The sequence below is a fragment of the Nerophis ophidion genome, linkage group LG15 (assembly GCF_033978795.1).
Source record: "Nerophis ophidion isolate RoL-2023_Sa linkage group LG15, RoL_Noph_v1.0, whole genome shotgun sequence".
Taxonomy (NCBI): Eukaryota; Metazoa; Chordata; class Actinopteri; order Syngnathiformes; family Syngnathidae; genus Nerophis; species Nerophis ophidion.
The window spans coordinates 11,439,629-11,453,493 of NC_084625.1; the positions used below are offsets into that span (position 1 = coordinate 11,439,629).

A 13,865-nucleotide genomic window follows, 5' to 3' on the forward strand; every position below is an offset into this window, starting at 1 on the left:
ATACATTAAAAAAAATAAATTAAGGCAAATTGAGCCACAATAACTTAACAGCACCATAGGCTCAGTAGGCATTTATTGATTGATTGATTGATTGATTGAAACTTGTATTAGTAGATTGCACAGTACAGTACATATTCCGTACGATTGACCACTAAATGGTAACACCCTCAATAAGTTTTTCAACGTTAATCAATTACTTAATAAATTACCAAGTCGAGGTGATCTACCTCATATATACATACAAACACATATCATATATATATATATATATATATATATATGTATATATATATATATATATATATATATATATATATATATATATATATATAGTATATAATTTATAGTTTATTATTTTGCCGTTTTTGTTGAAATGTTAAAGGTGTTTAATGAATATACATGCATGTTTAACATATAGATTCCTAACTTTCAGGAAGACAAGAATATAAGTTGATGTATTACCTGATTCTGATGACTTGCATTGATTGGAATCAGACAGTATAGTGCTGATAATGTCCACATTTTCAAATGGAGGAGAAAAAAAGTTCCTCTTTTCTGTCTAATACCACATGAAAGTCGTTGGTTTTTGGCATCTTATTTGTCCAGCTTCCATATTCGTTTTTATACACTTTACAAGAAATACATTGGCGGCAAACTCCGTAGCTTGCTCGCTTGTTTGCGCTGGCTTTCGGAGACTCTTATTTTGTTAGCGCAGGCGCGATGGAGCGGCGCTTTTATTGTGAAGACAGGAACTGTGCGATCAGTCTTTAGGCTTGTGACGGGAAGTACGGTTGAAATAAAAAGTGTCTTTTTTCCTTTACACTTTTGATTGATTGATTGAAACTTTTATTAGTAGATTGCACAGTACAGTACATATTCTGCACAATTGACCACTAAATGGTAACACCCCAATAAGTTTTTCAACTTTTTAGGTCGGATTCGACGTGTGACGGTCACGTGACCGCCTGGTTTTGTTTGATTGGTCCAACGTCACCATTGACTGCATTTGATTGGTGAAACGCAGGCATGCGTAGTTCCTACTTTGAATGAGTGTCTGACAAAATCAAAACAAACAAAGCGTGCATTAACAGATCGATTAAAAAAAGTAGCGAGTAACGAGCTGATTGTAGATAAATGGAGCAAAGTAAAAGTAGCGTTTCTTCTTTATAAATATACTCAAGTAAAAGTAAAAGTATGTTGCATAAAAACTACTCTTAGAAGTACAATTTATCCCAAAAGTTACTCAAGTAGATGTAACGGAGTAAATGTAGCGCGTTACTACCCACCTCTGAAGAGGACGCATGTAGAAGTCTCAAGAACCCATGTTTAGCCGGCCGTCTTGGGTTTCGTCGAACATTTTTAGGATTAAAAACATGGGGCGTACTTTAAGGAACTGCTTCAAGAGAGGTTGACCGAATGAGCCTCAGTCAAAATGAAAGATACGACACAAGTGGGCGATGATAAATTGCAAAGGAAATTTGCCCACACCATAGGATGTGGGCGGGGCATAGAGACAAACTTTGATCTGAGGCCTCACCACCAAATTTTAAACATGAAACCTAAATCATTTGGTTCTACAAATTTACATAATCAGTACAAATGATAATGATGGCACCCTGAAGTACTCGATTGGTCAGTAACTATTTGACCTTTTCATAGTGGGCGGAGCTATCACCAATAAACTGTCATTACGTCACTTTTCATCAGTGCTTCTCAATTACTTTCTGTTAAGGCCCCCACAGGAAAAAGAAAACATTTTGCCGTCCAACGAGACTATAAATAGTATAATTTGTTTATAAAATTGTTTTAAGTACACCTCTGCATAAAATCGTATCCTTATTAAAACTAAAAAAACAAAAAGAAATACAAAAAAACTTGCAAGAATAACTTTATTAACATTGTTTTTAAGTCTGTAAAAGAAACGATTTAAAGCGCCTGAAATTTTAAAATGAATTAATAACTTATTTAAACTACTTTGGATCACCTTGGATGCGCTGCAGTATCAAGCCTCTCCCTGTAGGTGACGCTAGCCTGAAACACAGCTATCCATCCATCCATTTTCTACCGCTTATTCCCTTTCGGGGTCACGGGGGGCGCTGGCGCCTATCTCAGCTACAATCGGGCGGAAGGCGGGGTACACCCTGGACAAGTCGCCACCTCATCGCAGGGCCAACACAGATAGTAATTTTATATTATTCATATTTAAAGTGTGGCCATTGAGTGGAACTTTTAAATTCCTGTGCCGCACGTAAAGGCCGTTAAAACACAGACGTACAGCGACAGTACACCTGTAAAAAATGAATGAAATGCAAAGTTTTAATTCTGAGGCCGACTCAACTGTGGGAGATGTCTCAGAGAAAACTCTTGAAGGAACAACTCCAAAATGAATGGAGAGACAATTTTGCACAGGAAAGCATATTAAAGACAAAAATTAAAATAGAATGTATTTGCTGTTCAACACGATCTAAAAAGGTTCAAACCAATATGCAAAATGCTTTTGAGTGCTATCCAATCCAATCCACTTTATTTATATAGCACATTTAAAAAACAATAACGTTTCCAAAGTGCTGCACAGCCATGTTAAAAACAATTGTAAAAAAAATAAAATAAATAAATAAAATTAAAAAAAAGTATATATATATATATTATGCTCCACAAATGACTGAATAAAAACAAAAAATAAATAAATATAAAACCAATGAAAACAATATAAAAACAAATATGATTAAAAACTATTTTAAAGGGTAAAATCAATTAAAACAGTAAAATAGAAATCAAAGTGTATAAAATACACAGAGGACAACAGAGAACAGAGGACCACACAACTCTCGTAGTGTTAAAAGCCAAAGAATAAAAGTGGGTCTTAAGACGAGACTTCCACTGTGGAAGCAGTTTGAACATGGAGCGGCAGAGTGTTCCAGAGCTTAGGGCCGACCACAGAGAAGGCCCTGTCTCCCCTGGTCTTAAGTCTGGTCTTGGGCACCACGAGCTGGAACTGGCTCTCGGACCTCAGAGCGCGCGCAGGAATGTAAATTTGGATAAGGTCCGAGATATATTGAGGTGCCAGTCCATGTAAAGATTTAAAAACAAACAGCAAAGTTTTAAAATCAATTCTAAAATGAACAGGGAGCCAGTGCAAACTCTGAAGAATTGGGGTTATATGCTGGGGTTTCTTGGCCCCTGTTAAAAGTCGTGCTGCCGCGTTCTGGACTAACTGAACCGGGAGAGAGCTTTTTGGCTAATGCCAGCATAAAGTGCATTGCAGTAGTCCAGGCCACTTGAAATAAAAGCATGCACGACTTGTTCAAAAAGGTTAAAAGATAAAAACGGTTTAACCTTTACTAAAAGACGAAGGTGATAAAAACACGATTTTAAAACGCCATTGACTTGTTTGTCTAGTTTAAAATCGCTGTCTATAGTGACGCCATAAAATATTACCCACCGGATATTCTCTCCCAGAGGAATAGGAAACGTGTTTTTTTGGTGGACCAAATAGGACAAAATAAAAAAACACATCTTCAAATAAATACTTAAACGTGTCAATAATTAATTACAATTGGTATAAAATAATAAATAAATGTGTCATTATTTAATGTACACTTAGGTTGAATTATTTCACACTTTAACTATTTATTGATTTATTTAATTAATGATTTATATTTCGATAATTAATAATTTTTACAATTTCAAGAATTACTTGATTTAATGATGTGTTACTATTACATGAAGAAATGCACATTCCATGAATTATATCTGTTACTCAAACATTAAAGTCAGTGGCAGTTTCTAACACCTGATTGGTTCCACGAGGACCTGAGAAGCAATGATTGGACTAAATATCTGTTGGCTGACTCAAATAATATGGCATTTATTTTCTGTGATTGGACAGGCATGTGCATGCAAAGAAAATACAATCTTACGACTTACTCTTCTTCTCTCCGCCTACGACACAAGGCTTGTTGATGTCCACGCAAGGTACCTCCGCACAGTTCTCCAGGCGCCCGCTGGCACCGCAAGTGCAGACCTCATAGCACCCGGCCGGACCAGTGCGAGTTGGCACCTGAACCCGAGCGTCCTGCGGCACCAGGAAATCTGAGGCCTCGCCTAATTTACAGCCTGGGAAATACACAGAAAGTCATTGCTAACTGTCTGATATGCACCATTTCTTAAAAAAAAATGACGGAATCAGCCTAATTGGATGATGTTCATTCAAGTAATTAATTTTTTTTTTAATTAAAAAAAAAAATCAGTTGACAGACTAAACAAAACTGTAGTCATTCCAAAAGCAACTTTTTGTCTTAAGAAACACAAAAAAACAATGAAATAAATTGTAGTAGGTTGTCACAGTTATTTTTAAATCAAGCAGAAAATATATGGAATTGCTCAATTATGAGGAAAAAAGGATGGTATCATGAGATACAAACAAAAAAACAACAACACTAGTACTTTGTTGCACCACCTCTGGCTTTAATAATACAAACGTAGCTTGCAGTCTCTGAGTCATGGGCTTATTAACGAGTGACAACAGAACTCTTCATCAATCTTGCTCCAACTTTCTCTGATTGCTGTTGTTAGATCAGCTTGTAATCCACCATTTTCTCCTGTTTCTACCACACATTTTACTAAGTGAGATCTGCACTATTTGCAGGTGCTTAAATTTTTTGCTCTATAGCAAGTTGCATTATCCTTTATGATTATTTATCAAACTATAACTATAGATGTTAACATTGTGTGTGTGCTGAGAGATTTGCTTATGTTTGTTATCTTTGGTAAAAGCTTAACTCTTAGGTTTTGCTCTCATTTGATTTATTTTATTCAGCTTTGCTGAGTTGGTGCTTTTCGACACACTCGTAGCAAACGTGTGTTTAAGAAATACAATCAATATCAAGGTAATACTTCAATGTGAAATAATAAACGTTAAAATTATATCAAACAAATCTTTTACGAAGTGATCACTGCAAACTTGTGCATTCTTCGACTCTGCTCCCTTGGACTAGTGTGAGCTGCTTTTCTCGTTGTCGTTTTGTAAAATCTCGCACTGCCCTTCTTGATTACCTCTCGAGGAAGTCCGAAGAAACATTTATCCCTTTTGCAATTTGAACAGTTCGTACAGTCGAAAACAACTCAAGCATGGGGCATTTTTTCTTCGAAAAAGACTAAAAAGTAAAGTACCATTGATTGTCACACACACACTAGGCGTGGCGAAATTACTCTCTGCCTTTGACCCATCATCCTCGATCACCCCCTAGGGAGGTGAGGGGAGCAGTGAGCAGCAGCGGTGGCCGCGCCCGGGAATACTTTTTGGTGATTTAACCCCGAATTCCAACCCTTGATGCTGAGTACCATGGTGTCTAATACCCATAGAGAACAGAACTAGCATGACTACCACGTGTATTTAATGAGAGGGATGTGACGTCAGTAAAACCCAAGCAACTGACATCTCCAGGATTTATGTCTATTCACTGTCATGTCTATGTGATCATGTTTTGTTTTAGTCATGTTCTGTTTGTTTTTTGGCCACTCAGTTCCTGTTTTTGCACTTCCTGGTTTGTTTTGTCACCATGACTACCCTTTAGTTTTCACCTGTCCTCATGTCTCACACCTGTTTTCACGAATCACCAGAGTATAATTTAAGCCTGTCTGTTTCTGTTGTTCATTCTGGCAACATCACCCTCCATCACCTGCTACGCACCTTGTAATCTATGACAATGATCCATGTCCCGTTCTCGTTCCGTTCCAAGAAAGTTTTCTCGTTATTTATGCCGCAGTACAAGTTTTTGTTTTATGTTCATTGTTTTGCCTTAGTGCGAGTTTTGTTTCATAGCCAAGTGTTTGTACCTCCTTGTGAGCGCCTTTTGTTTGCCTTTTTTTGTGCAGTTATAGTGTTAAAATATAAGATGTCTTTACCTTCATGCCATAATCATAAAGGATAATGCATCTCGGGAAAACAACCACCTCATAGTCCAAGTACTGACATTCACCTGCTGCAACAGCTTTCCAAGGTGTCAACACTCCTTTTTAACCGCAGACTAATGAACAGATTTAATCTGGACATGAACATTTACAGGGTGATTACACTTTCCGCAGTATTAACTGATTCCTTATTTTTTATTCTGCTTTATCAAAAAATTAAACTCTTACTACCACAAGTATTTTCTCGAGTTATTCTAGTGTTTCTTAAAGCCAGAACGTTGACATTTCAAATGACTAAAGTTTTGTGTCATGTCTGTTATCTTCTTTCTTTCTTTCTTTCTTTTTTAACAAAATTGAACATCCTCCACGTCTGGTGATACCAGGTTGTATACATGATTAACTTTTGAAAGCTACCTGGCACACAGAGGAAGGGTTGACAGCTGAGCTCATCCAGGCAGCCCCTTCGGTTCACCTGGCATACGTGGCTACTAGGGCAAGGGTTAGGGTTGCAGGGATGGATGACCTCGTCAACAATGCTGTTTCCCAGGGAACTGGCGGCTGGCGGGAGGGGAGAATAAGATAAAATGTCATTAGAGTCACTCCAATTCAGACTTATTGACATATAAGAGTAATGCTGTTGTGCCAAGAAGATTCATACTTGAATCTAAGCATTCAACAAGCACTGTGGTTGTGATTGCTTAGCTCGAACGTATTTAGATTGGTTCAACGTCATCACTCACTGAGGTATCTGTGCAGGGGGATGCAGCGTTCAGCATCGTCGATGGGCGACAGCAGCTCACATATCCTCTCGGGTGTTTGTCCCTCATGGAAACGTTTCCTGTCCCCACACTGGGTCAGGATCTCCACACAATCCGACCTGAACCCAGCAGAAAAATACTGTAAATTAACCCTTGCAAATTGTGATAGGAAGGATTATTAATGTACCCTAATTAGAGATGTTCCGATTCGACAGATACAAATACCGATATCGTAAATTTTTCAATAATGGTGGGTGTTATTACAAGTGTGACAATATTAAGACCATATTTAATTACAGTGGAACTTTGATTTAGGAGCCCCTCTATTTGCAAACTTTTTGGTTTATGAACTCTTTGATCGCGGAAAATATGTGCCAACTGTTTAGGGTTGTCTGTCCCCTTAAAGCAGGGGTCGGCAACCCGCGGCTCTTTGGCCACTCTGTTGTGGCTCAGCTGCATAATCGCTGACCCCCCGATTGTTTCGGGGGGTTTCCGGATTTTGGTGCCTCTTTCGGACATCACCCGGGGCTAACTTTCTCCGATTTTCACTCGGACTACAATATTGAGGGCGTGGCGTGATAGCTTTACTTTTCACGTCCTCTACAACATCTCATAGCGCCGGCTTTTACACCATGCTATCTGTGTGCCGGCCGGACGTATGCATCTCGCTGCTTCTATCGTCACACGTACGAGTTTGCAAGGCATACTTAGTCAACAGCCATACAGGTTACACTGAAGGTTGTGATATAAACACTCTTACTAATATGCGCCACACTTTGAACCCACACTAAACAAGAATGACAAACAAATTTCGGGAGAACATCCTTACAATAACACAAAATAAACACAACATAACAAATTCCCAGAATCCTTTGCATCCATGACTCTTCCTGGCTATATTATACACCCCCGCGCCCCCAAGCCCGCCCACCTCAACCGACACACGGAGTGGGGGGGAGGGGGTTGGTGCTAGTGGCGACAAATGTAGCTTACCACCACCAAGTGTGAATGTGGAGTGAATGAAAGATGGGTTCTCACTTCTCTGTGAGCGCTTTGAGTATATAGTTGATAGAAAAGTACAATATGAATCTCATGCATCATTATTATTACCTGCTCACTGAACTTGGTGGATATTATAAAAAAACGTCCGAGCGCAGTAACAAATACGAAATTACACCCATTTAAATCCATTACAATGCATGATGGGAAAAAGTAAAACACTCTACAGTTATCCATGTTTGACAGATTTTTTACTGCTTTATATTTCTGATTGATTACAAAACTTTAAGGAATTGAACTTTCACATACTCTTAATATCCAGTTATATTAATTATATATCCATTATATTAATCAATCAATCAATGTTTATTTATATAGCCCTAAATCACAAGTGTCTCAAAGGGCTGCACAAACCACAATGACATCCTCGGTACAGAGCCCACATACGGGCAAGGAAAAACTCACCCCAGTGGGATGTCGGTGACAGTGACTACGAGAAACCTTGGAGAGGACCCACATATGCGGATTCAGTTTTCGATTTAAAATGATTCTTAAATAAATAAATGATAAATGGGTTGTACTTGTATAGTGCTTTTCTACCTTCAAGGTACTCAAAGCGCTTTGACACTACTTCCACATTTACCCATTCACACACACATTCACACACTGATGGAGGGAGCTGCCATGCAAGGCGCCAACCAGCACCCATCAGGAGCAAGGGTGAAGTGTCTTGCTCAGGACACAACGGACGTGACGAGGTTGGTTCTAGGTGGGATTTGAACCAGTGACCCTCGGGTTGCGCACGGCCACTCTTCCACTGCGCCACGCCGTCCCTAAATTGATCCCTTGATTCAAAATCGATACTTTTTTTGTTTAAAAGAACACTCGGTGTTAGTAAACTGCATTGCTCCATAAAAGAGATAAAACAGCTCCGATACTTTTTTTTTATATCACTTAAAAGAAAACTGGTTTTGTTTAATAAAATTCTACCAAATCATTTAATAAATTCAAACACAAATAAGGCAACAAGAGAAATATCCGACACTTCTCTTTTCTAAAGTAAATCTCTGCAGCAGATATGATCATCTACATCAAGAATATGATTTGTCTGAGTGGCTGGACAGGACAGATAAAAAAAATAAGTAAAAAATTAAATAAATTGAATAGATTTTTGATATTTTTTAATCGATTAAGGGTTGTTACAAATATTACAAATAAGAATCGCGATTCATTTAAAAAATATTTCTTTTCGGACATCTCTATATAATATGTAAACATATAGTTGTGTGGGCTCATATATATATATATATATATATATATATATATATATATATACACATATATATATATATATAAATACACATATATATATATATACATATATATATATATATATACATATACATACATATATATATACATATATATATACATATACATATATATATATATATACATACATACATATATATATACATATATATATACATATACATACATATATATATATATATATATATATATATATATATATATATATATATATATATGTGTATTCATATATATATATATATATATATATATATGTGTATATATATATATATATATATGGAGCACGGCCAAGAAGGATGTTTTGAAAGGGCTCTTACTTGCAAATGACGCTCCCTCTGGACTTGCTGTGGCAGGGTTTGATCTGCAAGGAACAAGCCACCGCCTTCCACATGTCTGGCAGACACTTCCTGATGTCGAGCACAGGAATGTTCATGAAGGGCATCTTGATTGTTCCGTTGGACCACAGCTTGATGTCATTCATAGCTCCTTGGTCGGACTGCATGTTGCAGCTGCGGAACAGTTCTGTGGGCCTGCGGAGAGACATGACGATTGAGGAGGACAACCTCTCACTCAAAGCGAGAAGCTTCTATTCGTCAAGATTATTGTTGGCACTATTTGATATGGATCCCAAACTCTGAAGACTAAGAACACACGTTGAATGGTGCAAGTGTAACCATATGTCGCTATTATCTGTTTGACGTCACCTCAGTCCTTAGCGGAGGGTAGGTATGGGACGTTTGTGAACGAACTGGGGCTTTTGAACGGCTCTTTGAGGTGAACGATGAGAGCCCATTCTATGCACACCTGACTGGCAAATGGACTAGAAAATGAGTCAGAGTTAAAGGAGACTTAGCGGTATTTGGATTACCCTTTATTTGGAAAAAAATAATTAAATATACATATTTTACATATAAAAACATACAAATGTACATATTTTAAAAACATGTTATTTTTTTAATTTACTGTATTTATTTTGGATTCACTTTTCAGGTTCATTATTCTAAAGAGTAGTACTGTAGTTCAAGCATACATGCACCAGGTATAATAGTATTATTTTGTAATCACATTTGTTTTAATGTCCTAAATGTATACTTTTTACATCCATTAACGCAGGGGTTCTTAAACTTTCTGACCCCACAACAGATGGGCATGGGGCCCACTCAAATAGTCACACTGTTTTAGTAATCTTACTCTTGATTTTAATCATATTCAATAATTATGTCTAACCTACTTACAGTTTACACTCTTGTCAGACGATATGAAAGCATGTGTTAATCACAAAAAACATTATTTTGTAACACATAACCCTAAGGGCTTAGGTCAGGCTATTTAGAAAAATAAATACACTGCATAAGAAGAGGTTCCTAAATAATAATTATGTCCTGTGTGAAGCGACCGGAATGAGAATCAGCACCTCCAAGTCCGAGTCCATGGTTCTCGTCCGGAAAAGGGTGGAATGCCATCTCCGGGTTGGGGAGGAGACCCTGCCCCAAGTGGAGGAGTTCAAGTACCTAGGAGTCTTGTTCACGAGTGGGGGAAGAGTGGATCGTGATATCGACAGGCGGCTCGGTGCGGCGTCTTCAGTAATGCGGACGTTGTACCGATCCGTTGTGGTAAAGAAGGAGCTGAGCCGGAAGGCAAAGCTCTCAATTTACCGTTCGATCTACGTTCCCATCCTCACCTATGGTCATGAGCTTTGGGTCATGACCAAAAGGATAAGATCACGGGTACAAGCGGCCGAAATGAGTTCCCTCCGCCGTGTGGCGAGGCTCTCCCTTAGAGATAGGGTGAGAAGCTCTGCCATCCGGGAGGAACTCAAATTAAAGCCGCTGCTCCTCCACATCGAAAGGAGCCAGATGAGGTGGTTCGGGCATCTGGTCAGGATGCCACCCGAACGCCTCCCTAGGGAGGTGTTTAGGGCACGTCCAACCGGTAGGAGGCCACGGGGAAGACTCAGGACACGTTGGGAAGACTATGTCTCCCGGCTGGCCTGGGAACGCCTCGGGATCCCCCGGGAAGAGCTAGACGAAGTGGCTGGGGAGAGGGAAGTCTGGGTTTCTCTGCTTAGGTTGTTGCCCCCGCGACCCAACCTCGGATAAGCGGAAGATGATGGATGGATGGAAAAATAAATAAACTAAATTATTAGTGAATGTTTTTTAACCCAATAAAATTAAAGTGGAAATGAAAATACAGCACCACACTATTCGATTCGATTCTTGGGTGTAACGATTTGACTCAGACTCAATTCTCGATTCAAAATGATTCTCAATTTAAAATCAATAATTTTTTAATAACATGGTGTGCCAGGTTTATGATGAACTACATTCCTCCATAAAATAAAGATACATTTCTATATTACTTAAAAGAAAAATGGTTCTGTGTAATAAAATTCTACCCAAACATTTAATAAAGTCAAATACAAATAAGGCAACAAGAGAAGTATCCAACAATTCTCTTTTCTAAATAAAATCTGTACAGCAGATTTAATCATGTATATCAACAATATGATTTGCATGAGTGTCTGGACTGTATGCAGAAGCTCTATGATATGTTTGATATTTTTCGTGTAAATCGTAACCTATGTGCAGTAGGGACAATCGCATCATCATTGAAGTACTTGAGCAGTACAAAGAGCCAGAGTTGGGACCTGTTGTTGAAGTTGGTGCAGTAGGTGAGGTCCTTGCAGCCCAGCTGGCAGGGTTCTCGGACATCCGCCAGGCAGTTGATCAGCTCGCTTTCCACTGGGTTGTACTCGCACAGCTGGTCAAAGTCCTGCCATGTCTGACTGCCCCAGTTGGTGCTGATCTCCTGACACATGTCCCTGTCAGGACAAACTGCGGGTTAGAGCCAGAACCAGAACACTTGACTGCTACTGCGCCTTAGAAGCACAACAGCACACCGTCTTGTGGAAACATGTAAAGTGGATTGGTTTGGACATTATCTACACAAACACAACCTTGTACAATAGGTTTGAATTGATAATCCCATGTTGGTATCGGTCTGTGATCAGCTTCAATTTCAGTGAATATCGTTCGTTATATGTATATTTTCACCGAAAAAATATTGAGATATATTTCGAATATCTAGTTAAGCAGAAATATATCGAGATATACTTTTTCGTCCCTATCGCCCAGCCCTAGTACAGGCTAACCCTTTCTGGTTTGCTATGGTGATTTGGCTTTTAACACTACGTGAGTTGTGTGGTCCTCTGTTGTCCTCTGTGTTTTTTTATACACTTTGATTTCTATTTTACTGTTTTAATTGATTTTACCCTTTAAAATAGTTTTTAATCATATTTGTTTTTATATTGTTTTTATTGGTTTTATATTTATTTATTTTTTGTTTTTATTCAGTCATTGGTGGAGCATAATATATATATATATATATATATATATATATATACTTTTTTTATTTTATTCTATTTTATTATTATTTTTTTTTACAATTGTTTTTAACATGGCTGTGCAGCACTTTGGAAACGTTATTGTTGTTTAAATGTGCTATATAAATAAAGTGGATTGGATTGGATTGGCATGACTTGTCTTAAAAACACTTGTACTCACTATTATTTAATAGGCATATATAGATTGATTGTAGCGATGAAATTAAGAGTTTAAGGTCAAATATACTACTCTCGAAATGGCTGTCGGCATGACATAGGCAGACCCGCCAGGGACGAGGTTTAGCCCCGGCTTTAACCCTCTCTTAATAGGTGGATCAAGGTGGTACTTGCTTAGAGAAAAAACACCTGAGATGACAGATTCAGTTTTAATATTTTAGTGGGCCTCGCGTCCCTTTGTCGTGGAAAATTTGGGCCCTGAGGTCCAAAATTTTAAGAAGCCCTGATATAGAGTACATGTTCATATTCAGTACCTGCAAAATGACGTGTTGGCCTTGGAGCAGCAGTGCAGTTTGGCACAGTCCATTTTGGCAGGATGCGGGACTTCTTTCTCAGTTGGGGATGGGGGATGAGCACTGCCCAGGAAGCACTGCCACATTGGGTCTTGGGGGAGGGGCTGCGAGCCACACTCGTCAATCAGACCCTCCATGATCTCATGCTCGGTGCTTAAGGTACGAAGGATTCGCCGGCAAGCCACCTGGCAGTGTGTCGCCTCCGCTCGGTCGCAGCAGTACAGACCTGAAGGTTTACAACACAGACGATAAATTCACCATCGATGATCGGATCAGGGTTAGGGATGGGGTTGAGGTTAGTGCGATTAACTAACTTACTGTCTATCGGGCTACGTATCGGGTAGGACTTGGTGAAATTGCTGACGCAGCCGAGCAGCTGGGGACTGTGGCTCTGGCAGTACTCTGTGACGGCGTTTATCTGAGACACGGTGGGGGTGGAGTCTGTCCTGAAGATGGCCTGACAGTATTCCCTGCAGGTGGTGTGGCGCCCTGCGTAGCTGCAGCAGGTGGAGCCCACTAGAGGAGCACAGGCACAAACACATCATTCACAGCAGGGGTCACAACTCGTAATGTGTGGTCACAGATGATGGCGACGTACCCCACCGGGCATCTACTTGACTCTACTTTGACTGAACAAAATACATTTACTGCCTGCAATTGCATATACTTTTACTTGATGTTATCTAAAAGGGCTGTGACTCTTTGGGGAACCACATGATTCGATTCAACTCGATTATTGGGAGTAAACGATTCGGTTCAGAATCGATTCTCGATTCAAAATCATTCTTTATTCAAAATTACAAACTATTTTAATTACAGTGGGTGCCAGTTTAATTATTAACAATGCGGTGCAAAAAAAATCAGTTTTCTGATTAATTGTGAATCTTATTTGTAACAAATCTTAATCTATTAAAAAAATTCTAAAATATATATATATTTTTCAATTAGTCC

The 13,865-nt window shown here is 38.8% G+C and overlaps 1 protein-coding gene across 1 annotated transcript in view; it reads right to left on the reverse strand.

The window, feature by feature from the left end:
- Positions 1 to 13,865, reverse strand: part of reck (reversion-inducing-cysteine-rich protein with kazal motifs) — an 81,158-nt gene that overhangs the window by 23,925 nt on the left and 43,368 nt on the right. The window contains exons 8-14 of the mRNA XM_061921519.1: positions 13,233 to 13,430; positions 12,876 to 13,140; positions 11,650 to 11,823; positions 9,320 to 9,532; positions 6,654 to 6,790; positions 6,328 to 6,471; positions 3,928 to 4,116 (exon numbers count right to left, since the gene is read on the reverse strand). Coding sequence (XP_061777503.1) covers positions 3,928 to 4,116; positions 6,328 to 6,471; positions 6,654 to 6,790; positions 9,320 to 9,532; positions 11,650 to 11,823; positions 12,876 to 13,140; positions 13,233 to 13,430 — 1,320 coding nt within the window. The remainder of the gene's footprint in view (positions 1 to 3,927; positions 4,117 to 6,327; positions 6,472 to 6,653; positions 6,791 to 9,319; positions 9,533 to 11,649; positions 11,824 to 12,875; positions 13,141 to 13,232; positions 13,431 to 13,865) is intronic.